Source organism: Lonchura striata, chromosome 19, assembly GCF_050655825.1.
Source record: "Lonchura striata isolate lonStrDom1 chromosome 19, ASM5065582v1, whole genome shotgun sequence".
Classification (NCBI taxonomy): domain Eukaryota; kingdom Metazoa; phylum Chordata; class Aves; order Passeriformes; family Estrildidae; genus Lonchura; species Lonchura striata.
Genome location: NC_140721.1, coordinates 3,510,415 through 3,536,963, shown reverse-complemented (window position 1 = coordinate 3,536,963; position 26,549 = coordinate 3,510,415). Strand labels below are relative to the sequence as shown.

The 26,549-nt window shown below is 53.0% G+C and overlaps 2 protein-coding genes and 1 long non-coding RNA gene across 4 annotated transcripts in view; 2 read left to right on the top strand and 1 right to left on the bottom strand.

The window, feature by feature from the left end:
* Positions 1 to 4: 4 nt before the first annotated feature.
* SLC47A1 (solute carrier family 47 member 1) lies at positions 5 to 9,000 on the bottom strand. 2 transcript variants are annotated; one of them, XM_021524985.3, is made up of 17 exons: positions 8,895 to 9,000; positions 6,966 to 7,067; positions 6,465 to 6,533; positions 5,978 to 6,126; positions 5,791 to 5,833; positions 5,154 to 5,198; positions 4,691 to 4,788; positions 4,387 to 4,484; positions 3,965 to 4,078; positions 3,707 to 3,774; positions 3,315 to 3,423; positions 2,873 to 2,948; positions 2,502 to 2,571; positions 1,816 to 1,948; positions 1,441 to 1,535; positions 1,126 to 1,207; positions 5 to 837 (listed from the first exon to the last, which is right to left on the bottom strand). In XM_021524985.3, exons 1-17 carry the CDS (start codon positions 8,988 to 8,990, stop codon positions 602 to 604), a joined length of 1,683 nt encoding a protein of 560 aa, XP_021380660.3. In that variant the 5' UTR covers positions 8,991 to 9,000; the 3' UTR covers positions 5 to 601. The 2 variants fall into 2 exon arrangements, with proteins under 2 accessions (XP_021380660.3, XP_085413408.1); XM_085557282.1 differs by having other exon boundaries at positions 5,791 to 6,126.
* A 6,555-nt stretch (positions 9,001 to 15,555) lies between these two features.
* The window catches only part of NXN (nucleoredoxin), a 47,414-nt gene continuing 36,420 nt past the window's right edge, over positions 15,556 to 26,549 (top strand). The window contains exon 1 of the mRNA XM_021524904.3: positions 15,556 to 15,914. Within this exon, the coding sequence (XP_021380579.2) occupies positions 15,597 to 15,914 (318 nt within the window). The 5' untranslated portion in view covers positions 15,556 to 15,596. The remainder of the gene's footprint in view (positions 15,915 to 26,549) is intronic.
* On the top strand, positions 16,058 to 16,340 carry LOC146765767 (uncharacterized). The gene is made up of 3 exons (XR_014949432.1): positions 16,058 to 16,152; positions 16,197 to 16,218; positions 16,262 to 16,340. It is a non-coding gene; the product is annotated as an uncharacterized LOC146765767 (long non-coding RNA).

Below are 26,549 nucleotides of genomic sequence, written 5' to 3'. Positions count from 1 at the left end.
AACATTTACTAAGAAAACTTTATTGTATCAAAATCCCACCTTACAAAAGTGCAAAGAAAAGTTGCTTTAGGCCCTGTGCCCGCCCTGAAGAGGGAGAGCAGGGTCAGGGCCAGCAGCCAGCACCCAACAGCAGAGTCAGATATCTTCCAGCAAAATCCATTTTGTTCCACAGCTGCTACAAGTGGCATTTGCCACCCCAAGATTCTGGTACAGGCTGGTGTGAGAGGAAACTTGCTGTGGGAAGCAGGAGGCTCTGCCATGAGCAGATGACAGGATCCAATGTCCCCAGAGAGCAGGACGGCAGCACCAGGACCCTGTGTCCTTCTGGGGTCAGCCCCAGGATACACTCCCACCTCTCACAAGTGCCATCCCAGTGAGATGGCAGCTCCCTGCCAGCTCTCAAGCCTTTTTTTTCCCCAGGTGCCACATCCTCACCCCCTTAAAGAACTCTGCGTGTGGGATAAAACATCGTGAGCTAACCAGGAACCGCGCAAAGGGACTTTTTGTAAGGCACTGCGGGGGAATTCCTTCCCCAGGCCATCCTCTGGGACATTGCCACGTGCCCTCCTGCTCGGTGCACAGTTCCCCAGCCTCCCTGGCTTTAGCCATTGCCAGTCAGGAGCCGGACCAGGATTCCCACCAGCAGGACGGCGATGGCAGCAGCAGCAGCCAGCACACGGCGCAGGATCACGGCCCTCCATGGCACAGGGACAAGGACAGGGACAACAGCAGGCTCCTCCTGCGTGCTGAGCTCGTGCTCAGGCTGCCTCTCGCCCATCACCATGCTCTCAGGCAGGACCGTGGTGTCCCCGGTGTCCGCGTCGAGGGAGGTGTAACCTGTGGGACACACAACGCTGCAGGGAGGCTGCACAAGCACCCGTGGCAGTCCTCAGTGTCCTTTCCCAAGGTTTGGGGACACGGGGACACACAGCTGCGAGCTGTATCTTGTACCCCGTTGCTCGGTGCGGGAGAAGTGCCACTGGCCCAGGGCCCAGCAGCGGGCACTGTGCTCTTTCCAGCCATTTGAGCCTCCAGGACAGACATGGTTGCCACAGTTGGGAAGGAAAGGAAGGGGTTGGGTGGGGAATTTGGGCTCCCTGCCTGGTGTCAGGCCCGGCTGCATACCCACAGCAGATGTTTTGTTAGCAGCTGTGCCATTGGAGTTCACGTCTTCCATTTGTTCTTTCGTTCCAGCTCGGACTTGAGCCTAAAAACACAGGGAAGAGCTGCTCTTCTCAGGGCAAGGGTGTCCTGCCCAGCCCAAAAAAACCCTCCACTCTCCCAAGATAAGCATTCTCAGTACCAAATTGCTCCTCTGCTACAGGAGAAGGACAGACCCCAGTTCACTTCTGTCATTTCCCAGTGGGCTATAGTGTTGTCCTGAAACAGGAGTTAACTCGGCACCTTTCAAGAACTCCCAGAGAAAAGCACAATTCTCACCTCCTCTGCAGCTTTCCTCCAGTCCATTCTGACGACAAAAGCCAAGAAGGAAAGGGCTTGCACGGAGATGCAAATGATCATCCCAACCCACAGACCTGCAGCAGTGGGAAGTTACTTCAGGGAGGGCTTGAGGAAACTGCCTTTGCCAGTCCCTGCCAGAATGCCCAAGGACTTCAGCCCAAGAACTTTGAAAGAAACAGCTCCTGGGGAAGCTGGGAGTAAGCCTGGATTTACTGTCACCGACTCAGTGGCCGCCCCAATCACAGCAGCGTGCAATCCAGCCCCACTGATGCAAAGGAAGATCCGGGCACGAGTTGCAGGGCTGAGCCTTTGCTGAACACAGCTCCTGCCACGCCAGCTGGAGGGCACACGTACCCAGCACCCCCATCTTGGCTGCAAACATCAGGGAGATGCCGATGGGGAAGCCGATGGTGTAGTATCCGACGGCGTTGGCCATGGCGCCCAGCTTCTGCCTGCCCGTGCCCCGCAGCACCCCGCCACACGTCGCCTGAGGAGACATGGGGGTCACTGCCAGGGGCCTCTGGGCCATGGCACAGCCCTGGGCACAGGGAAACCCCCAGAACCATCCCACCAAGCCAAGAGGAAGCATAGTCACATTCTGGAGCAGGCTCGGCTCGCTCCAGCTGGCAGCACAGACACCGAGCAGATCCCCAAGAGCTTCCCCACGGTGCCCAGGTGCCTCCTCCAGGACATGACAGGAGGAAACAGGCCAGAATTACTTTCTGTTGAGTATCCCAGTGTGCTGGGAGAACCTGGTATCTCTGAAGGCCCAGCTGCTCACTTGTGTTGCTGTGATAAACCAGTAAAAAGCTGGAGCTTTGGCCAGGGGAAAAGAGGAGGAAAAGCTGGGGTGTCTGCAGCACTGCCAAGGGGCAGCCACAAGCACAGAGGACACTGAGGTGTTACAGGTAACACAAGCAGCTGCTCTGACACTTTCTCACTTGGCTTCTCTGGATCATTTCTAAAGGCCCAGAGTGGCTTCAGGCAGTTTTGAACCCCAAGCTGCAGACAGGAGTCACTCCACATGCTGCAATACTCACAGCTGTGGCATCCAGCAGGTGGAAGGGACCAAAGATGAGCATCACTTTGGACACCAAGCTGACAATCTCCCTGTTGGGAAGATGGTTGGACTGATCAGGGGAAGCAGCACCACCTGCTCCCTGGTTCTCACATACCTTCTTCAATCAACCACAAAGGCTGATGCCAGTTCCCTGATCCCAGCCTGCCACCATGCTACTGTCCCAGTGCTAGAAGCAGCTGTGCTGCCCAAGGACACTGGGAAATGGGGAGGAACCTTTGAGGAACGTTTGCCAGATAGGGGTTTATGAACTCTTATCTGTCAGCAGCTTCTGGGGTATAAATAACACCCTCCAAGAAGGCAATAATACTTAAAAGAAAGCTGTTAACCCACGTGTCACTGGTGAAGATGTATCCCACCACGTCCCTTAGGCTCCCAAGCAATGCTGCAACCACCACAGCGAAAACTCCTGAAAGAAAAAGGAATAGTCAAATTCCTTCAAGGGCAGCACATCCTGCTCCTGACCCAGGCTCCATGTGGTGGGGACTGGACTTCACTGACCTCAAATGATACTGCAGCAGAGAACAAGTCTGTTTTCCTCTCCCTCTACCCTCTGGAGTGTGAGGTAAGAACACTAAGCTGCATTTTTAAGTATCAAAGCCTCTGCACCAGGCTCATAACAGAAAAGATGAGTCAGAATCTTGCCTGATCTTGCCTTGCCAAAGGGTCCAAACAAGTGTGATGGGTTCCTGTAGGAGGTTCCTGACCTTGGGAGAGGGAAACTGAACGTTTGCTGATAATTGTCCTTTATTCTGCTCTGCAGGACTGCACTGACCTGTGCACAGCAGTGCAGTGATGCAGGAGGTCTTGGCTTGCTCTACGTTCCCTGCTCCCAAGGCATTCCCCACTCTGACACTCGCAGCCACGCTGATGCCCAGGGGCACCTGAGAAGCAGGAGACAAGAGGGGTGAGTGCCAGCAGAGCCTGTGGTGCCAGCAGAGCCTGTGGTGCCAGCAGAGCCTGCAGAGATTTTCTTCTTCCCCAGCGGGGGACTGGGGACAAACTGGCATTGCTGCAGTGAAGGGATTTTCCATCTGCAGCACACCCTGGATGTGCAGGCTTGAGAGGCATCACCTGCCTGGCACCAACCCCTGCTTCCCACCTCAGCTCTGATCCACAGGGCCACTGTTTTGGGGTCATTTAGGGTGCCACACCCCCAGCCCTTACCATGTACGCGACACAGGCGAGCTCGTAGATGACAGATTGTGCACCCAGCTCCACCACACTGATCAGCCCTGGAAAAGATTTGTCACCTCCTTCACTGGCTGAAAAGGAGGCACCTGTCCCCGTGGAATAGATGGGAACACCTGCAATGTCCTGGAGACCCTGCAGGTGAGGAGGCTGCTGCTGGCAGGGGGGCTCTGGGGACACGCTCAAGCAGCAGCCCCCAGCAGGAACCAGAGGGAAAAGAGGATTTGGACTCACCAGCCAAGAAGCTCCCAATCTCAAAGGTCCACCACTCAATACACATCATGACCATGCCAGGCACTGCCAGCCAGATGAAGGAGCCCCAGTCCACGAGGCACTGCCTGCTCCAGCCTGACAGGAGGAGGTGGAGCAGAAGGAACATGTGTTACCCCCCTGCTCCCCTAAAGGGGAGCCACATCCACTCTCTGAGGACAATCCCCCTGCAGCTCACAGAACATCAGCCCAGGATTGCTGCTGGGCCGTGCTGCATTCCTGAGACAGAATATTCATCAGGAACGTGCTTGGAGCTACAGTAAAGGCCTTGAGGACATGGCTACAGCATCTTCCCACTGTGAGGGGATGGCAATCCCTTTGTCACCATTGTGCTGGTGACAATGCCAAAGACACTGCTGCTCTGAAGGATTAAGATAGAACAGTACCTCCCCAGGTCTTCACATGGATCTTCTTCCACCACATGTAAAGGATGAGGAGGATGACCTGGGTGTACTGAGAAACCATGTTAGCCCAGGCAGAGCCCCTGGGGAGAGACAGGCAGGTTACAGGTGACATCCTTGCCCAGCTCCTCAGCCACAGCAGGACAGACCCAAGGACACCCACAGCAGCCCTGCTGCAGATGTGGGACAGACCCCTCCAGCCTCAGCTTGGCAGACTGGGGGCTGGAGGGAGGGGGTGGCAGAAGGGGGCACCCCCTCAGCCCCTGTCCCCAGCCCTGCTCACACTTACACCATGCCCAGCTTCAGAGCGTAGAGGAGGAAGGCGTTCATGGCCACATTGAGGATGTTGGCTGCAATCCCTGTCACCACCTGAGGCATTATGATCTCCTGGAAGCCAAGGAGGAACTCTGGAATTTGCTTCCCCAAAGCACAGCCCGAGCCCCATCCAGTGAGCACAAGGGAGACCTCCAGCAATGCCAAGAAGGCAGCTCACGTTCCAGGTGAGGCTGGGCCGTGTGAGCCATGCAGGAGGTGACAAGCAGAGCTCAGGAGCTGGTACAACCCATAAAATGCAGAGTTGGGAAGTAGGAAATGGAGGCAGGTAAAAGTGGTTCCCATGAGTTCAGCCAGGGCTGGCTCATCTCACATTCCCCAGCCCAGCTCTCCCTGGAACATGGTGAGCTGAGATCCCCAAGCTTATCCATGTTCCCCACCTTTATTCCATGGCCAGAAGCTGGCCAGTTATACAATACCTGACTCAGTAAATATCTTGTCAGCAGCTGGTACAGAAACGCCGCCTGTAAAAGTCAGGATTCAGCTCATCACCAGCCTGTGGCCACTGAACACTGACAGATCAACCTCCCTCCACCTTCTTCCAAAACCCCTGTGCTCCAGCTGCAGCACTGCCAGCACCCAAACCCAAGAGTGACAGAAAGCACATCCCATTCCCATTGGGAAGACAGCTCAGTCTCCAAACGGGAAATCTCCAGTGCTTCCTCATCAGCGTGGGAAAGCCTGGAAAGCTCGGAAGGATAAACCTACAGACCCTTATCCCACAGGGCTACTGCTCCCTGCCTCAGAGCCCAGCAGCTGCGAGTGTGGGAACAGCTCCAGCCTTTACGTCGGGGCTAAGAGTGAGCCTGGAGGCTCTGGTTCCAAAGTCCATCACAAGTTATGTGGCCACAGCAAAAGCCTTTGCACAGGAAGATGAGAGAGCCCCACTTTGCTGGCCCAGCAGCTGCTGGCCTGTGCACATCCTAAGGCACAAGGTCAAGGGGCACCTTGTAGAACCCTAAACCTGCCCTGTGAGGCACACAGCAAAGGCCTTCCCTCCTTCCCCTGGTGTTGCTGAGGTACACAGAGCTTCTAACAGCTTTAGCAGAGACTTACAGGAAGTGCTGGAATAAAGATCATCACGTAGAGCTGAGTTAACCTGGAAAGAGAGTTGTTTCCCCAGTTAATGATCCAGCAAAGCAAGAGCCAAGCCAAACAGCGCTGCACTCGAGCTCCAGAGAGCCTTAATTTCAACACTCCATGGCAAATGCCTGATCCAGAAGGGCTGGATCTCCCCCCTGACCTGGAGACCTCGGGGTCCTGTTGGATGAGCAGGAGGATCCTCTCGGTGTTGATGAAGAGGGCCCAGCAAGGGAAGCAGAAGAGCAGCAGGATGAGGATGCCCCGCTGCAGGATGGTGCCCACCTGCTTCAGGTTCTTGCTGCCATATGTCTGGGTCGGGAGAGAGGATCAGGGTGGGCATCACAGGGAGCCAAAGGGGCTGGGCAAACGCTCAGGGCAACAACAGGACAACTAAATGCTTTTCCCATGCCTTGCAGCTGCAGATACCAGGCTGGTTGGGTGTAACTTGCACATTGCAAATCCTTTGGCACCCAGGCACGACCCAAGGCTCCTTGGGGAAGGAGCAGGCTCCAGCCAGAGTGTTCCCAACCCTGTTCTGTCTGGCAGCTGCCACAGCCCTGCCCTTTGTGCTCAGATGACACTGCAGAAGAGGTGAGACACCAGCAGCAAACACCTCCAGGCACAGGAGAGGGGGAGCTGCCACTGACCTGGGTCATCAGCGTGTCACATGCTGAGGCTAAGCCAGCCCCGATGGAGATGCCTGTCACGTTGATAACCTGGAGGAGAGACAGGGGAAGCTGGCCCACAGCACTGCCTCCCTCCCAGCTGGGTGGGGAGCCAGTTCTGCTACAAGCTCCTGGGAAGTTTTCCAGCCCTTCTCTATTTCTCCGAATAACAGGATCTCGTTAACGAAAGGATCTTCTAGCAAGGGGTGAAGATCTAAAGCACCACAACAAACAGAGCTGCTCCTGGCTGCATGCCCAGCTCTGCTGGGTTCAGGGAGCTGGCCAGAGGCTCTCAGGTGCTGGCCTTGCACTGGCACAGGCACTGACTGCTCAGCTCCCCTCTCCTGCCTGTGCTCAGGGCAAAAAATAACCACAGGGCCCTCACATCTACAATCCTACAAGTCTGGGTTTTTCGGTTCTTCATTTTTAGGTGACACATAATTCATGTGTTTGAAATCCAGGGGGAATTGGAGCAATACATACAGACACAGCCAGGGTCACAGCATCCAGCTCAGCTTTCCCCAGGTGGCCACAGAAGATGGAGCTGACCACGCTGATCAGGAACACCAGCAGCTGGGCAAAGAACTAGGATGAGAAGAGAAGGAGATGGTGAGATGAGGACCTGTTAGGGCTTGTGGAACACCACCCCTCCTCCAGGAGATGGACTATGAACGCTCAGGTTTCCTCGTGTTTCTGTCCACGCCTCAAGGCCAGGGCTCTGCTGAGGTCCTGGGAACTCCTCCCTGCTTGCCAACACTGCTGGGCAGGGGAGGCAGCTCCAGCACTCAAGCAGGCTCTCAGTAGCTTTGTCTTTCAAAGCCAGCATCTACCTGCCCTGTGGTATTTTGGTGTTACACAGCCAATCTGCCAGATAACCCCATTTAAGAGAGGCTTAAGGGCTTCACTAGAAATCCTCTTTTCCAGGATGAAGGCTGCGTAGAGAGGGGAAAACAAAACATTTGCGTGCATCTGTGGAAAACTATGCTCCAAAACCACAACATCCTCTCCTCCTGGAGAGACACCAAGGCCAGTCTGTGTGTTCCTTGCCAACAGCGTGTAACAATGCTGCAGCAGAGATTGCACTGCAGACCTCATTTTCCCTTGGCAAGAGGATGTCTCCCTTACAGGCATCCAGGGCATGGAGTCATGGCACAGCTCGAAACAGATGGCAGGAGTTAGGGACATTTATACCCACTGAGGGGTGGGCACAGCTGGAAACCAAGCCCAGGAGCTGTTCACGCTCCTTTCCACCCAGCAGCTGGCAAGACAAGAGCCCAGAGCTGCTGGGAAACCAGCTTTGAGGGGTCAGAGGAAGAGCAGAACAATCCCTTCTCCTCTGCAGACCTCCCACTGCTGCCTGCAGGTGCAGTCCTGCTGCCAAGCCCAGGCATGTTCGACCCACTGCTGTGAATAATCCCCACAGGAGGGGTCTGTACCTCCAGCACCATCCCAGCACAGCGTTTATCATGGAATGATCATTAAACAGCAGCTGTAGGTTTGGGTTGGAGGTGTTTGTGCACATGGAGGAGCAGGCTGTGCTGCAGGCAGGACAGCTGAGGGGACTGAGAGGGTTTGATGTGCTCATCTACAGAAACTGAAGCTAGTCCAGACTTCTTCTGCTGACTGAACACAGCAGGTCAGGGCTTTGATGTGCCTCTGAGAAGTTTAACAGCTGGTACTTATTTACCAGATATAGCAGAAGACTAAAAGCAGGAACGTTCACACACGAGTGACTAGAGCCAGGGCTGTGGCGCGTGGTTCCCCTTTGCGGAAGCCTCTGCAAAACGTGCTCAGCGCTGTCTGTGCCAGCTACCAAAGGCTCCGTTTCCCTCCAGAGGGTCCAGACAAATGGCAAACAGCAGTTCCAATCCAGGGAGGGTTTCAGGATAGTCAAGCATAGGGCACCCAGAGCCCGCTGGAAGGGCCAGCTATGGACCTGGCGCTGTGCAGAGTGCCACATGTCACCCAAGGCGTGAGTGGCAGCGCCAGGGCTCGGGGCTGGTTTCACAGAGCAGTTTAGCAGCTTAGTCCCCCTCCCCGAGCCCAGCACTCCTCTCCCACAGCCGTGCTGCAGGGAAGCAGGGACCGCGCTGGGCAGCAGCAAGAGCGCCTGGGGCAAGAATGAGGATCCGAGCGCCAGCCAGGCACAGAGAGCGGCGGAGCGACCGCGCTGTGGCACATCCCCGGCTGCAGAGCCGTGCCGGGAGGCTGCAGGCAGCCGAAACCCGGCGGCACGGGAGCGGCAGATACCCAAGTCCCCCTCCTCGGCATCCCGGAGCGCCCGGGGAGCGCTGCGCGGCTGCGGACAGCCGAGCCCCGCCGCGATCCCCGTCCCGGGGACGCGCTCCCGCGGGAGGGTACCGTGTTGTCCCCCGGGTGTCCCTCGCCTCCTCTCCCCGCCCAGGGTCTCACCACGGGCCCCGCCAGCCGGGCCAGCTCCGAGCACTCGTGCCGTGCGCCCGCGGGCAGGAGGCGCCGGGCGCCCCGCAGGCACCGCGCTGCCGCCATCGCCGCCGGTACCGCCCGGCCGCCTCCGCCCGCCTTATGGGCACGGCCGGGCCGCCTCCGCCCCCGGGGCTGTGGGCGGGCGGAACGGCTCGGCTCGGCTCGGCTCGGCAGCGGGACCCGCACGGCCGCGCTCCGGTGTCCGCTGGAGTCGGCAGCGCGCGTTCCCCGCACACGCGTGTTTGGCCAGAGGCAGAGCCCGTGGCGGGGGTTTTGGGGGTGGGGGATCCCCTGTTGGTGGTGGCGGTTTGGGGATCTGCTGTGCAAGGGGAAGGGGATCCCCCCTGTTCGTTCAGCGACATCTGGAGCGCTCCCGCTCATCGGCTCTGGGATGGGGATCCCCCGAGCAGACACGTCTTGATCAGGGGGTCACCAGAGGTCCGGAGACCCCGGGTGGTGGTTACGGACTGGGGAACTCCTTGTGAGACGATGGTTTAGGACCCCCTAAGTGCTGTCTGTGAGGTGCAAAGGCAGGAATGGGATATCTGAGCAAAGCAATGTCCTCTCTGCCTTCAGCGTCATGGAAACAGTGCGGGGCAGCCGGCTCTGGGCAGCCTCCCCTGCTCCTCCATCCCCTCAGCACCGCCGGGGGAGCAGGGATTGTCCCTGATCCAGGATTGCCACCCAGCAGGCCGGTGGCCAGCGGTGCAGCTGGCAGGGTCAGGAATGGCTGTGTTTGCCCAGCACCTGCCAAGAAGGAGATTTGGTTTGGGTCAGAGGCTGGGTTGTTACAGAAATTAAATTTTACCTAAGTGCAGGTACTCGTAACCAAGTAGCTGTAACCAAACCTATTGCTAACGTGTGGAAAATTGCAGTGGAAAGTGGGTCTCGGTTTTCCAGCTGTTTAATTGCTGCCCTGGTGCCTTATAGCTGTGGTGTCACTGGCCCGAAATACATTGTCTCGTTAATGTTTCACTTATCCCCTTGTCCTTTCAAATATGATGTGACATCATGAAAAAATCGTATCGTAGTGGTGGTGAGTCACAGCCACTCTGATTTGATTGCCCTGATGAAATCAGGGTATTTCCGGACAAAAGAGCGCTCCTCTCAACGATCTTTCCCTTCTCTCCTGTGGCCAGTAGGTGCAGGCTGGTGCTTCAGGGGCAGCTCTGAAGAAACAGAAATGGTTGTGGGAAAAGGTGATAACTGGCTGGTGGTGTGACTGCCACCAGCCTGGCTGCGAGATGGCCGGAGGGCTCCTGCCGCGCCGCTATCTCCCGTGGAGGCAGAGGGGAAATGATAAGGCTCAGATGGTGCTATTGATGGTCCTAAACGAGCAGTGCAAGTGTCAGCCCCTTTGAAGTTTCCTGGTGACCCTGCTGAGATCAATACCCCCGGCTGGTGAAGAGCAGGGAGAGAATCGGGCAGAAACCTGGGGGGAAAGGGCTTTGAAAATAAAAAGGTCCATCTTTACAAGCTTGGGGAGAAAAGTTCCCTCCCAGTCCCAGGAGCCAGGTCCTGGAGCAGCCCCCAGAGAGCCAAACACACACAGAAGGGCTGTGGCTGAAATCCCTTTCCTTGTGTTTTGCAGGTGCTGTTTGAAATCAACTCCAGTCGCTTTCAGAAGCGCTGTTTTGTGTTTCTGTGGTTCCACGTGGATCCCGGTCCTGCTGGAAAGTGGCAGAACGGACACCCCAACACCCCTTGTTTGCCGCCGTTTTTTTGTCACTAAGGCCCCAGTTCTGCAAAAACTCTCACTTATTTAATGCTGGGCACCTGGATGATGATGATGCCCACCGCCCCCAGTTTGTCCCTTTGAAGTCCAGACACTTGGCTGGGATCTGAGCAGTTTCATTAATCAGAGGAGCTGCGACAGAAGCTTCATCCTTCTGAGAAACTAAAATTTAACTCCGGTTTCTTTTAAACCAAACCCCCTTCCTACAGGGAAGAGGACCTGGACCCCAGGACCTGGCTGGATGAGCAGGGTGCCCTGAGGCCTCCCCCATCACTGGCACGACAGACCTGGCACTGCCTCTGTGACAGGGACAGGGACCTTCCAGCTGGATTCAGCAGGACTCATCTTCCGGAGCCAGTGATGATGAGGAGGGTCAAAGGTACCGTGAGCTGCCCTCAGCAATCTGGATTTTACCAGGATTGCAACACCAGCTGGAGGAATTTGAAGGGTCAAATTCCGTGCGGTTGTTTTAGACATCCAGTGGATCCACAGCAGCGTTTTGGGAGGCTGATACCTTAAGACAGAGCAGTTTGGAGGAGTTAATGTGTGACCAGCCCCAATCCAGCCGGAGCAGGCAGACAGGCCATCCTGCTGGAGCTGGTTTCGGCAGCCGGGACACTGCACTTCTCAGCAATGCTGATGTGACTCCAGAAGAAAAAAACTTTGGATTTGGAAGGATTGCAGTTGACTTGCATCATGTGCAGAGCAGAATTAGCCCTTGTTTTCCCTGCAGATTCCTGTCAGGATGGTTACCCTGGGCTTTCTCTGGATGTGGATGTCCATAATGTGAAACACAGCCAACATCTTGCTGCTAAAATACACCCCACAAGTGTACTCGTGATTGAGAGCTGCCCAATAAGGAGGATGCCAGGACACAATGGATCCATGTCAAACACTGAGCTGTGTCCCTTTCCTCTAAGAGACCTTGCTGCTGGCTGATGGCAACCACGGCGGAAAACCCACTGCCCTCAGCACAACGTGGAGTTCGGAATGCAGCTGCATTAAAAGCTGAAGAGCCTTTTGCAATCAAATTAAATTTTTATATAAGTTTTGTACCATAGGATGAGACGACCAGAGCCATCAGTGGATACTTCAGGGTAACTCTGCCATTTCAGTGCCACATCCAGATGGCTTTTGAACATTTCCAGGGATGATGGAAGCCCACCACTACCTGGGCAGCCCCTTGCAGGGCTCGGCCACCCTTTTGGTGAAGGGTTTTTCCCAGACGTGCAGCCTGCTCCGTGCCGGGGAGGACAGAGCGCCCGGGCCTGGCTGCGGTCCCTCCGCAGGGAACCGCGGCGCTCGGTAAATCCCTCTGAGCCTCCTTCGCTCCCGGTGCGCTCTCCGCGGCGGCGGCGGAGCCGTGCGCGCCGTTCCCGGCAGGTGGCACCGGAGCCCCGCGTCCCGAGGCGCTCCCGGGGCTCCCGCAGCACCGGGGGGAACGGGGGGACGCGGATCCCCTTTCCCGGCCGTTCTTGTCTCCGCTCCTCGGGCTCGGCGCTTCTCACCCTGCCTCATTCCGTCCGGGTTTGTCGTTTTTCAAGACCCTGATGGGCACCGGGTGTCTGTTGATCGTGCAGGGAAATCCCAACATGTGCCAATCATTAGCCAAATATTCATATTATATATATATATATATATGTGTGTGTGTGTATGTGTGTATATATATATGTATATGTATATATATACTATATATACACACACATTATATATATGTGTATATATATACTATATATGTATGCACATTATATATATATTATATATATTCATTATATATGTGATATATGTTACGGTATATATTATATATATAATAAAATAGACTATATATTGTAATATATATACTATATGTATAGGGTATATATAATAATATAATATAATATAATATAATATAATATAATATAATATAATATAATGTTATACTAGCTATATTATATAACATGCATAAATATATATTTACATCTATTTACAACATTTACATATATGATATAAAATATACTATATACAATATATTAAAAATAGACTATATTATAAATATAGTATAATATATATTATATATATATAATATTTTTTAACAAGAAATACTTGCTACATATATTTGAAAAATATATATCTGAAATAGATTAATTTTATAAAGAAAATAAATATAATAAAATAATATGTATCATAAAGTAAATATATTTGAAAAAATACTTGCTAAATACATAAGTGAAAAATATAGTATGTACTAATCAACTAGGGTGTAATATGAAATAGAACCCACTACTAATGAAAAATAAATGGGAGTTAGAAAAATGCAGATAGGCACTGGCTCTATATGGACAAGAAATTGCTTATTAAAACCTTGGGCTGCTGTCCTGGCTCTTTAATTCCAGAGTCTCCAGCTGCCTCTCAAATGGGCATCCTGAATCACCTCACCCACCACATTTTAAGCTCTCTCGTGGTGTAACTTCAGTCACACCTCACCTTGTGAATTATTTTTCATTAACAGTTGTTTCCTCATTTTACTTTATTGTTCCTTAAGAGAGAAATGCTTTTGACTTTTTCAGTGTTTCAGAGCATCTTCCTCCTGCTTTGTTCACTAAAAGCAGGGCCAGACGTATTAATTGCGGCCATAAATATAATTTTTACAGCAGAATATTTATCTTGTTGCATGGGTTGGTTGAGTTCAGAGTTGCAGACTTAAAAACCAGCTTCCCTGCCCTGAAGAATCCAGATACTTAATTAAGGCAGATAAGGCAGGACAAATAAAAAACAAGACCAAACTTCTCCTGCTTTGAACCACCTCTAGGGAGCAGGTCTTGGCAAGAGAAAAGAGAGATTGTAAAGCTGTAATAATAATAATAATGATAATTAATTGTATTTATAAAGCATCCCCTAATGGCTCGGAATGCTACACAATTATTTTAAATACAATTGAGAGCAACAACAGTAAGGAGAATCCACATAAGGAAGGGTTGTAAAAATGAAGGTGTTTATTGCAGTAGATAGTGAGATTTCGGTGTGCTGTTTTGGGGCTCTTCTGCAGCATGGACATCAGCCGGGAGCAGCTGAGGATCCCGCAGTGAATTCTGCAGGCTTGCAGATTGCAGGCTTGGATTACAAAGAGCAAAAACGTTTTACAGCCTGGTTTGCATGTCACTGTCTCTGCTTTATTTCCTTTCTGTAGCCCAGCCAGACACACGGTGTAACTCAACGCAGCCCAATTTGTGTTTATGCTTCTGGATTGGCTTTCAGGTTTTTCTGCTTGCATTTGATAGGGGTAAATACGTATTTATGTTCGATTTTGGAGACAAAGAAGGGAATAAATCTGTGGGCTTTGGGGAGGCTGGATCTACCCTCATGGGGCCAGTGGGAAGTCACGGAATGGTTTGGGTTGGAAGGGACTTTATGGAAGGAGTCCTGGGAGGAGCGGCTGAGGGAGCTGGGGATGTTTAGCCTGGAGAAAAGGAGGCTCAGGGGTGACTTTATAATTCCCCACCACCCCCTGAAAGGTGGCCAGGAGAGCTTCAGCCTCTGCTCCCAGGCCACAGCGACAGGACAAGAGGACAGTCTTCAACTGCACCCGGGGAGGTTTGGGCTGGATATTAGGAAGAAATTCTTCACAGAAAAAGCGACTGGGCGCTGGAATGGGCTGCGCAGGGAGGTGCGGAGCCACCATCTCTGGAGGTGGCACCAGCGCCGTGGTCTGACAAGGCAGTGCTGTGTCACAGCTCGGGCTGGTGACCTCGGGGCTCTTTTCTCATCCCGGCTGGTTCTGTGCGATGCCACCACAGGTGTCCCACGGGCTGGCAGAGCTCCCACCGGAGCGGGCAGCCCAGCGCCGCACCCAGCCTGGCCCCGGAGCTCCGGGCACGGGACGCGCCCCGCTTCCCACCCACAGCGAGCGGCACCAGCGCCCACCCGCTCGGGGAGAACTCACCCCAGCGCCCACCCGACACCGTGCTGGGCCAGTGGGCAGCCCTTGCCCGCCGTGCCCGGCTCCATCCCCCGCTCCGTGCCCTGCTCCGTGCCCGCTCCGTGCCCTGCTCCGTGTTCAGGCTCTGCCGTGCCCGGCTCCATTCCCCGCTCCATTCCCCGCTCCGTGCCCTGCTCCCTGCCCCGTTCCGTGCCCTGCTCCGTGTTCAGGCTCTGCCGTGCCCAGCTCCGTGCCCCGCTCCATCCCCCGCTCTGTTCCCCTCTCCGTGACCGTGCCCCGCTCCATTCCCTCTCCGTGCCCCGCTCCGTGCCCGGGCCCCGCTCCATTCCCGCTCCACTCCCTCTCCATGCCCCTCTCCGTGCCCCGCTCCGTTCCCGGGCTCCGCTCCATTCCCCGCTCCATTCCCTCTCCGTGCCCGGCTCCATCCCCGCTCCGTGCCCCGCTCCGTGCCCGGCTCCATTCCCTCTCCATTCCCCGCTCCGTGCCCGTGCCCCGCTCCGTGCCCAGCTCCATTCCCCGCTCCGTACCCCGCTCCGTGCCCGGGCCCCGCTCCATCCCCGCTCCGTGCCCGTACCCCGCTCCATCCCCGCTCCGTGCCCGTACCCCGCTCCATCCCCGCTCCATCCCCGCTCCGTGCCCCGCTCTATTCCCCGCTCCGTGCCCCGCTCCGTGCCCCGCTCCATTCCCTCTCCATTCCCCGCTCCATCCCCGCTCCGTGCCCCGCTCCATTCCCCGCTCTATTCCCCGCTCCGTGCCCCGCTCCGTGCCCGTGCCCCGCTCCATCCCCGCTCCGTGCCCCGCTCCATTCCCTCTCCATTCCCCGCTCCATCCCCGCTCCGTGCCCGGGCCGCGCCGGCCGCGGCTCTGAGGGGAGCGGGGGGATGTGGGGGGGGCCGGGCCGGGGCGGCGCTGCCCGAGGCGGGGGCGGGCGCGGGGCCGCGCGGCCGGCAGCGCCCCCTGGCGGGGCGGGGCGGGGCGGGCGCGGAGCGGAGCGGGCGCGCGGCGGCAGCGGAGCGGGATGGCGGGCGCGCTCGCCGACGTGCTGGGAGAGGTGCTGGTGGCCGCCGACGGCGAGGAGGTTGCCGTGTCGGCGCTGGCCGCCCGCGGGGTCTCTCTGGTGGGGCTCTACTTCGGCTGCAGCCTCGGCGGCCCCTGCGCGCAGCTCGGCGCCAGCCTGGCCGCCTTCTACGGGCGCTTCAGGGGGGAGGCGGCGGCGGCCGGCGGGCAGCGCCTGGAGATCGTGTTCGTGTCGGCGGAGCAGGAGCAGCAGCAGTGGCAGGAGGCGGTGCGGGCCATGCCCTGGCTGGCGCTGCCCTTCGCCGACAAGCACCGCAAGGTGAGCCCCGCGGCCGGGCGGGGGGCGGCGGGGCGCGCCCCGGGCTTTGTCTGGGGGCCGCGGGGCTCGGCCGGGGCCGGGCGCCTTCCAGCGAGTCCCCGGGGCCGCCGGGGAGGCGGCGGCTGCCGTCCCGCCCGGCTCCGGCGGGCCCGGGAGCCGCGGCACCGGGAGGGCAGCCCGGGCCGGGAGCGCGGTGTGCGCGGAGCCGCTGCCCCGCCGGGAGCGCGGTGCGGGTGAGGTGTGAGCGGGGTGCGGGTGAGCTGTGAGCGGGGTGAAGGTGAGGTGTGAGCGGGGTGAAGGTGAGGTGTGAGCGGGATACGGGTGAGGTGTGAGCGGGTACAGGTGAGGTGTGAGCGGGAATGAAGGTGAGGTGTGAACGGGGTGAAGGTGAGGTGTGAGCGGGGTATGGGTGAGGTGTGAGCGGGGTGCGGGTGAGCTGTGAGCGGGGTGAAGGTGAGGTGTGAGCGGGGTACAGGTGAGGTGTGAGCGGGGTACGGGTGAGGTGTGAGCGGGGTGCGGGTGAGGTGTGAGCGGGGTACGGGTGAGGTGTGAGCGGGGTGCGGGTGAGGTGTGAGCGGGAATGAAGGTGAGGTGTGAGCGGGGTACAGGTGAGGTGTGAGCGGGTACAGGTGAGGTGTGAGCGGGGTGCGGGTGAGGTGTGAGCGGGAATGAAGGTGAGGTGTGAGCGGGGTGCGGGTGAGGTGTGAGCGGGGTACGGATGAGGTGTGAGCGGGGTACAGGTGAAGTGTGAACGGGGTACAGGTGAGGTGTGAGCGGGGTACAGGTGAAGTGTGAGCGGGGTACAGGTGAGGTATTAGCGGAGCGGCTCCTCCGGGCTCGGACACGGGGAGAGCCGAGCTTGGCATGGGCAGCGGGCACGGTGCCCGTGGGCTCCAGCGTGGGTTTGGGCACGGAAAGGAGCCTGGCCCCTGCCAGCCGTGGGAGGACGCGGTGGTTGAGGAGTGAGTGAGCCCGGCTCGGCTGGGAGCTGCTGGCGAAGCTGCCCGGCCAGTTTGTGGGATGCGGTTTGTTCCTCTCGTTTGATGCGTTCGATACTCTGCGAGTTCCAGCCTCTGATCTGTAGAGTTTAATCTGAAAGATAAAGGACGGAAAGCACGCTAAGACCCAGACCGGGCAGGCTGTGAGGAAAAAAGGAAGGCACAGGCTGAGCCTCTGCCTCCCAATGAGCTTGCAGCGCTTAAAAGGAAAAAAAAAACAGAAAAAAAAAAAAAAAGCCTCTTTACAAATCTAATCTCTGGAAGCAATTGAGTAAGAATTGAAAAGATGGTGCCCCACAGTGCCATTTCTAAACATCTTTCTGGCTAGTGGTTGAAGCAGTGGGTGTGGAGGCAGCGGGCAGACTCTGGCTCAGCTTTGGTTGGGATTGGGATAACGCTGGTACCTGCAGGGCTGAGGGTGGCTGAGCCCCCTCAGGCATCCCTTGGTCTGGGCACCTCGAGGCTGTATTGGTTTGAGAGGGATGAGAGGGATGAAATCCCCCAGGATGGGTCTCTGAGCCCTGCTCCTTCTTAGGTAAAGGAATTTAAGGCAAAGTTGGCTGTTGTCTGGCAGCACCGTGTGATGTCCCTGCTGCTCAGAAGAGATGTAGCTTTGAAACATGGGTTTGCCTTTTCTTCCCTTGTTTGCCGCTGTTTTTTGTCACTAAGCCCCCAGTTCTGCAAAAACTCTCACCTGGTTAATGCTGTGCACCTGGATGATGATGCTGCCCACTGCCCCCAGTTTGTCCCTTTGAAGTCCAGACACTTCTAACTGGGAGCTCACCCAAGTGGTCGGGATCTGAGCAATTTCATTAATCAGAGGAGCTGCAACAGAAGCTTCATCTTTCAGAGAAACTACAGTTTAACTCAGGTTTCTTTTAAACCAAACCCTCTTCCTACAGGGATGTGAAAACACTGTGGTTCCAATTAGTAGCTGACCATTTCCCTACAGAACATTTCAGAGTATTTAGGTGGTGGGACTTCTGCTTGCTGTATTTGCTTTAAAAATTCCACTGCAGTGTAGTTAAATGGTTGGGAAATCATAGAAGTGGAAGGTGGCATTAATTTTACATGCTGGCCAATGCTTCCATCTATTAGATTGCAAGAAAACATGAAATAAAAAGATTATGGGGTCTTAAACTCTTATTCCAAGAAGCCCTGAGTTAAATTCAGGATTATTTTTGTGTGGAGTGTAAAGTAATTGAAGCTCATGCTGTATATTTTCAAAACTAAGCAGATGTGATGTGGCTTTGGAGGAAGCTTAATCTACGGATAACAGAGAACCTATTTGTAAGTTGTAAGGGCAATTATGTCAGGATATCAGATTTCTAAACAGGAGATTTATAACCTGTAGCTCAGGCAGTTAGAAGTTTCCTTGTATAATAGGCTGATTTTTTTAAATAGCCGGGTTAATGACCTAACTCCCCAGAAAAGCACAAACTTTCTATTTTTCAAAAACATGCCAGCGAGAGCTGAGGATGTCGAGCATATGTTCAGTGCCTCACAGGCTTAATTTGTTTTAAAACAAAAGCATCAGAGGAATGTAGGCAGTGCTTTTGAGTTATGGTTCCTTTGCACTAAGGGATACTCCTAAACCCCAGTGAATTATACAGATTTATGGGGAAAAAAGGGATATTATAGATGCAGGGTAGAGACAGCAAGAGGGGTGGGAACACAGAGCTCTGTCCCTGAGCTCTCAGCTCCCCATCCTTGCAGGTCACAGGGCTTGTTTGGGAGAAGCTCTGCCCAGCAGGGTTGAGTGTGGGTGATGCCCAGGCTCAAAGACCTCCAGAAGTCCTTTCAAGCCAACTCTTCCCCTTGTGGGTTGGTTACTTTATTTCCTGAGTCCATGAAAGCTTTGTGGAGACATGATGGCTTCCTATCCTGTATAAAAGCACCACTTTTGTTGCTCAGTGTTATTGAAAAATACGACTTTTAAAGTCCATCTATCATTGTCCTTCTCTGGCGTACTCTGCATTTTTCTGCATCTCTCCTTCCAAACTCTGGGCACCAAACGTTGATAGATCTTAAAACCTCGCCTCCTTTCTGGGTTTGCAGTACAATTCCCACAGTCCTAAAAGTAAATTAGCATCTCGCTCTGATGGTTATTGGGCAAAGTAGATGGAATTGTCAAAGCAAACAGCCACTTTTTGTTGGATGCCTCGGTAACTCAATAATGCCGGGGTGCAGTTACCAGGGACAACCAGTTCCACTGGAGTAACTTCAGCACACAGCAATTTTTGCCTCCAAACCAGTAATAAAAGAAAGCAGTACAAGTCAGCAAACATCTGGCCATGGGGAAAGCCTTTGATTAATGAGGAGGATGGCATTATGCCTCTGTCTGAGCCACAGCCAGGCCTATTATTGGCAGGGTTTTTTTCAAGGACAAAACCAGAATGAGCCAAATGAGATTGGAGGCCTTTAACTCGTGCTGCACGTCCCTCAGTTCAGTTGTTGAGGCCTGGATTTGGGCAGCCACAGGTAGTTTTTGGTAACTGATTTGTCTTCAGATAATGCCTGGCGAGGCTCAGCAGAGCAATGGGGAGGAGGCGTTGCTCGGTGTCTTCATTTTGGTTGTGGTTTTGGTTTAACATCACCCCCTTGTTGTCTGTTTGCACGGACATCTGCTCCAGTTCTGGAGGGTTGATTTAATAACAGCTTTAATATCCTGATTGCTGCTGAGAGCCTCAGCAGTGTAAACAGCTCCCATCTGCCTGCGTGCCCTGACGTCCCCAGCACCCCCAGCGAGGTGTCGGAAGGATCCCAGACTTCTCCTGGTGAGCTCCACGCCATCCCTGCTGCCGAGTCCACCTAATTCAGGGGGAATTTGGGGGCTTTTCAAGGCCTTATGGCACACAGGCTGTTGGAGGAGTGCTGTCCTGCTGTTGTGTTGGACATCTTGGTCATCTCTGCTAGAAAAAGAGAAACCATTCACATTCTGGATGGAGTAGATCCTCTCACACGGCTCCACATAGGAGTGGGAGAAAGGAGAGTGCAGTGAGAAAGCAGCAGTTTATCTTCAGCTGTTGTTTATTTGCCTTTGCTTTTGTGTTTACTTGTTACTTTCTTGGCCCAGTCATTATTTTTAATCTTGAATTTTGTCCTGACACTTCTTTGGTGCATCCACACAGTGCCGCAGTGGCGCTGGGGCCGTGCTTTGCCTCTCTCGTGTTTTGTGGTTTTTCTGCTGTATTTATGCATCTGGTTGAGTGTTGTACAGATTCTTCTTGGGAAGGCTGAGATGCTTCTGTTCTGGATTTAAATAAATGCAAAACATGTTGATTGTTTTTCTGTGATTATTCAGTCAAGTATCTGAAAGCAGTCTGAGGATCTGCCTTTGCTCACACTGGTAAATTCCCTTTGGTTGGGACAATGTTTTCCTTTTATCCCTTATCCATGGGAGCCTCTCCTAATAAGACACCAGGTACTAATTTTGTAGGTAGGCTTTGTGCAAAAAACAGTGGGGAGAAGATAGAAATGTCATTAAATTAGTCTGTCCACAATTTTTTTTTTTGTGGAGGGAAAATCTTCAGACCCTTGATTACAGTTTAAGGTACACCCTGATTTTCAGGGACTCAGAACTTTTCTGTTTGAAATTGCCATCTGTTGAGATCTGGGAGGCAAGTGGTCAGCACAGATGTGGGATTTGTCTTACAGAAGATTTTGTAAATCACTTGAAGCAGCTTTTGAATTTCATCATATAAAAATATCTAAGTAATCACTTTCAGCTGTATTCCTGACTTTATATTTCTGGGGTGGGAATGTATATGAACTCTTTGGCTTGCAGAGCTGTAGATTTGAAAAATATGGTCTTTTCATGACATCAGGCTATTGAGTAAGAAGCAAGGCATTAGCAGCACCAACTGATTCTTTGTTTGCTTTGAAACTTTGCTGGTTCTGAAACATAAGAATGGGAGATGCATGAAGGGAGCAGAGGGAAGCCTGTGCGCTGTTTTTCATTGTGGCATCTTAATCCAGATGTTGAAATGAAAACGCTCGTTTAAAAATGCACGGTTGACAATTCCATTTGTTACTCTCAGGTTGCAGGACTGAGCAAAGGAACTTTACTTTGTAAAGTAATCAGTGCATAGTTCTTCTCCAAAAATGCATTCTTTAGAGGCTGAACACGTAACAGCTTTACAAAAGAAAGTGCAGAACAATGGAGCGTTTTCCCCTGCGATTTTGGAGACGTTCAACAGTGAACTCCAATTATGAGTGAGGAATAAGCTATTCAGTATTTCCACATTGTGCAGATGACATCGAAGCCAAAACATTTTGACTTCTTCTTCTTCTTGTTGATGCCTTTTTTTTTTTCTTTCCCAAATTATTGCTGTGTGTTTTACACAGCTTTGCAATCACCCTCCATGCAATTAGCAGTCCTCTCTCTTGCCAAAACCTTCTGTGAAATCCCTGTAAGCTCAGTAGGCTGCAAGTCTGGGGGCTGTGTCCTGGTCCTGCAAGAGCTGCAAAAACACCACTGACATCCGTGGAGGTTGGATTTCCCCCCATATCCAAACTGGTGCCTGCCTGAGCACTTTCCCAGGGGGAGAATTAGTATTTTAAAAGTCTTGCTGACGTGTAGTCTGCTGTGGTGTTTATTACATCCTTCAGTGGGTAATTGCCCACGTTTTAGGACCTGCTCTGAAAGTCTTGGGCATCTTTCCATTATCAAATCCTCCTGGCTCCAGGGTGGGGACAAGCAGTTTGCTGATCACATGATTGGTTCTTGAACACATCCCATCCCAAAAACTGACTTCAGCTTTGTGTGGCCTTTGGATGGTGGCTTCTCCAAGCGGTTCAATAACATTTTAATCCAAAATGCAGTAGCTGTCTCCTTCTTCAGTACTCAATCCTTATATATTGCTGCCCACAGGTATTGCTTAGCACTAGAAAGTTTGGGTGAAATTCATGGTGAGTTCATTGCTGGCAGGTTTGGGTTTCGGAAGAGCCCAGGATAATTTGGAGATTTTTGATCCTTTCTCATGGACAAACTTTTAGTGTTTCGAAGCAGAACTTGGTGGGGTGAGTGTGTGGGACTGGGGTAAGGTTTCACTTCTGAATTTCATCTGGGTAGAGCTCTGTGTTTTGCATTCCGATTTTTTTTCAGCCATGCTCCCAGCATGGAAGCTGGGACATGGTTTTAATCTTAGTCAAATCAGAAAATATTGCAGTTTTTAGTGACCACACCATGGGGATTCTTGTCCCAACTCTCCTCTCCAACAATCCAGATTCACGTAGTGATTGCCTCCTCCTTACTGGAGTTTGATGTGAAATTTAGGGATCTAGGGAAACGAAGAGGGCATGGGAGGCTGTGGTACAGCAGGCTGAACTCTGAACTCAGCAAAACAAATTTCAGCAGCCTGAGCATTTGTTGGATTTGTTTGATGAGAAGCTTATTGGTGTGTGTGGATTGCTTCCTTCTCCTTCCCCTCCCCATTGTTTTTATCATGGAAACAAGTTCCAAGCAAAATATTCCAAAGTGATATTTAATTACTCTTTAAAATGCAACTATTTGTCTTATCAGCCATGTGGATTTCTATTTGCTGCTTTGATTTGACAGTTAGTAGTTTGTAATTTTTGAAAAGCTCGCACGCTCCAGGAATCTGTGATTTTTATGCTTTTGAAAGTCGAGATGTTGAATTAACTGCAGCTTTGAACCATTCACGGATAATTTCAGGCCCCCTGCTTTCAGCAGATACAAGCTGACTCCTGAGCTTTCAGGCTGGCTTGAATACTGAATAATCACGACTTTATAGCTGCGTGTGCTCTCTAAACTGGTTCTGTAAGGCACGATAGGTTTGGGCTGTTTTTGTAGCCAGATCACTTTGTGCCATCTCCAGATAATAACGGTGGGGAAAGGAGGGAGTGCTGCCAGCCTGGGGAGGGTGCTTGGATTTATTACAGCTTGGGCTTTGGGTGCATTAATTCCTCTTTGTCCTGGAGGTGGGAGCCCAGATGGGGGACTAGAGGGTGTTCTGGGGAGGGGGATGTCTCCAGCACTGCCTGGATGTCCCTCTGCAGAGCAGGTTCCTCTGGCTGGAGCTGCTGCCTCTCAGCTGATGCTCCGTAGGCAAAAAACCACAATCAGAGCTAAATCTGTAGGTTGTAAATTAAAGACAGGGTCAATGGAGAAGCTGGGGGTGGGATGAGTTGACAAGTAAGCAGATAGACCTGTTAAATTCTCTCATGGGAAAGTGAATTATGTGAGTATTTCAGATTACAACGTGAGTGCCTTGTCTCGTAGCTGATCACATTTTCATCATCTCAGTTTTCCAAGGAAAATGCAGTCTCTTATTGATTTGGCAGAGAGTACACCCAACTAATGGAAGGGTGGAAATAAAAAGATGCAGGAATGTTTTCTGCATACTCTCACGTCTGTCTGTCAGCACTGAGAACAATTGCAAGCAGCAATTAATATGTAAAGAATTTGCAGTCTTTCTTTAGTGCGGGTGAGTGACTGCTCAGTTGCATCAGGGCAGTAGCCGAGCATCTGCCACCTGATCCAACCCATGCTGGGGCTCAGCAAGCCCCTCTGCCCTAAAAACAAAGGGATGGGAGCCCTCAGCAAGGCACAGGGCAGTGAGGGGGGTGCAGGCTCCCTGCCTGTGTGGGGAGAGCCCAAACACCACAGAGAATCTGGCTCCTAAAGGTGCATTCCTAGTGCTCGGTGCTGCTGCAGCTGTGGAGACCAGGAATGGCAGGGGAGCAAACCCTCAGCACAGCTGGGGATGAGGAAGGCAGCAGGGATACCCTGGGACAATTCTTGGGTGCATCTCCAGGCAGGGTGGTGTGCGACATTCATTGCTGGGTGGTTTTTGCAGCGTTGGAGTCTGTCCTGTCCAGCCAAGGAGGGAAGCTCCAGGGTCCTCCAGCAGCATTTTGTCTGTCTTTGCAACTGTGGCTAAATCCAGCCTGACTTAAAAATATTTTAATGGAGGAAAGGTGCAAAAATACCTATTTAAAATGAATTTGGCAAGAGTGACCAGATTTTAGTTACATACTTGAGGTCTGAAAAATAGCTGGTGGCATCCTCAGCTGTGGGCTGAGACCCCAGGGAGTGGATGGCAGCTGGCACAAGGAGTCAGATCCCACCAGGAGGGATCTCAGCAAGGCTGGGCTTTGACAGCTGAGAAGGAAACATTATTTTACATTTCAGGGCAAGGATTTAAAAATCTGGGTGAGAATTAAGTAATGCTTGCAGAAGAGAATATAAGGCGACTGAAACAAATTGCAACTGCATGAGCGAGCCGGAGAGAGAAATTCTAGTTCTCCCTTGCTCCCAGGAGATTCCCACTGGAGAGATGAAGTCATAGCTGTGACTTCATTAGTGTTAGCTGGGGATGCTGCCAAATGAGCCTGTTTGATTTGTGTCACGCTGATGGGGGCACTGCCCTGGCTCTCTCCCCGTGCCCTGGCGCTGCCCTTGCCACAACAGTGGGCTCTGCTTCCCCAGCCAAGCTGATCCAACTTTTGAACTGCCACTGCTGCATCCTTCCTTCCAGCTCTGAGCTGGCTTTGAGAGACCCTGCTGGGCAGAAGGCAGCAGCCCAGGGATGGGCAAGCAGCAGCCAAAATGTCTCCATCAGCACCCGAGCCTGTGCCTGGCATGGGGAGCATTCATGGTGCCCAGCAGGTCCAGCCTGGCTTCCAGAGCCAGCAGGATCTCACCCTCAGGAATCTCAGCACTGCTGTAGGAATCCCTTTTGGAAAAAGTGTGAAATTTATTGTAATGCACACTGAGGATCTTATGGTGGATCTGAGCTGCTAAATCCTCTAAACCTGAGCCTGCAGTTTCATTGACAGGGCCTCTCACTTCACTCAGCTCCAAGCTTATGGTTTCACTGCTCCAATATTTTTCCATACATGGAAGCATTCCTGCCCCAGCCTGGGCTAATCCTGACATGCCACTGCATCTGGATGTTAGCTCATTTCTCGCAGCTGACACTGTGCAAAGGCAGATGTCTGAACTTTTGTTTAAATAGATGTAATTCAGCCAGCAGAAGTCTCACTTCATAGGTGAGCATGGGGAAAAAAAAAAAAAAAGAAAGGAAAAAAGGTGTTCTTCCATTTTATGAAGCTCCCAGGGCTGTTGGGTGGATGAAGTGGTCACCAGGAATGCCATACTTTGGAAATGTGTAGTTTAATTTGCAGAGGGGTAACAAAAAACTGTGGCTCTGAGAGTGGAGAGGGGCCCCTACCCATCCCATCAGAGGATGCTCCTGGTCACTCTGCTCTGCTCTGCTGGCTCTTCAAAGTCTCTGGACTGTTTGATGTGTATTTAGGAGCTTGGTGGAGTGGGGACTGCTGCACTCCTGCAACTGAGCCATACCACAGAAAGAGATGCTTGAGCTGCTGCTTGAGCTGGGGGCTGTTTATAATTCCTTCCTCACAGGGGTGGGCTGCAGGATTTAATTAAATGTCTGTGAGGTGCTCTGCCAGCCTCTGCTGAAAGGCCCTGGAATAAAAGCTAGAGACTTTCCCCATCCACTGGTAAAGAGCTGGAGCTGAAGCAGTGAGACCCAAGCTGTTGAATCTGAACAGATGCTGGTTCTCCCCCACTTGGGTAGTTCAAAAGGATTATTCTGCCTCTCCCAAAATAAAGGAGAAACACAGGGATTTTAGTGGTGTTGCCAGGGGTCTCGGCTCCATCCCCTCGTGCTCGCTGCTGGTTGAAAGAACATGTGTGGAGTGTTTTGGTTGTGTTTGCAGTTTAGCATCCACTTGCGTGTTCAGCATCCACTTGCCCCTGGCTGGGGGTCCCAGTTTGTCCCCTCTTCGCTTGGCTGCTGCTGTTGTGTGCAGGAACAAGACGAGCTGAACTGAGCCAGGATAAAACAGCTTTCAAATGAACCAAGCTGTGTGACGGCGTGGGAAGGAGATGACAATTTCCAGATCTGCTGTCAGATCCGTGAAGGAGATGAAACTTCCTTTGTGTGGCTGTTTCAGCCCCTGAGAGCCAAGTGAGTCCAAGAGCTCGTGGGGTCTGTGGTGTCCCCAGCCCCACTGAGGAGCTGCTGTCCCTGTCTGCTCTTCCAAGTGCAGCTCAGGGTCTGAGCAACACCATCACCCCAGTCCTTGTGCACAGTCTTGGGTCTGGGTCTTGGGATTTGGGATTTGCAGCATCAGTCAGGTCACCAGAACATTAAAAATGTTCTTCCCCTTCATGTTTTTCTGACTACTGTTCTGTCGCTCCCAGAGCAAATCAAAGAGCAGCAGGCTACAAATCCTGCCTTGCAAGTACTGCCCGGGTGTTTGGCTTGCAGGATTGCTCCTCTTTTATCAGCTGATATCTGGTGTTTTAAGAGGGCAGGGAGCTGTGCTTATTTGCTTCTGAGAGGCTGCTGACTCCACGAGCTGATTTTTTAGGATGCTCCCTTTTTGATTCAGGTTTGTGGGCACAGAACAGAGGTCACTGCTACATTACAGGCTGCTCCTAACGAGCTCTTCCCTGTAATCTCTGCTTGGAAATTTCCAAATTAGGGAAATCCTGCTGGCTTCACCCCGCGGGCAAGGAAGCAGAGGTGAGAAGGGGCTGGATGAGTGACCAGAGTGGGGCTGTGCCTCTGCCACAGCCATGGTTGCCAGGTCCCAGCAGTCCATCCCCCCTGGAAAAGCCCCATTTCACACAGCACACGAT

Coding starts and splice junctions, on each gene's coding strand:
- SLC47A1 (XM_085557282.1), bottom strand. CDS start 8,990: ATGGCGGCAGCGCGGTGCCTGCGGGGCGCCCGGCGCCTCCTGCCCGCG. Junction 3,775..3,964: donor GATTGGGAGCTTCTTGGCTG/GTGAGTCCAAAT, acceptor AATCTTTTCCAG/GGCTGATCAGTGTGGTGGAG. Junction 838..1,125: donor TAACAAAACATCTGCTGTGG/GTATGCAGCCGG, acceptor TGTGTCCCACAG/GTTACACCTCCCTCGACGCG.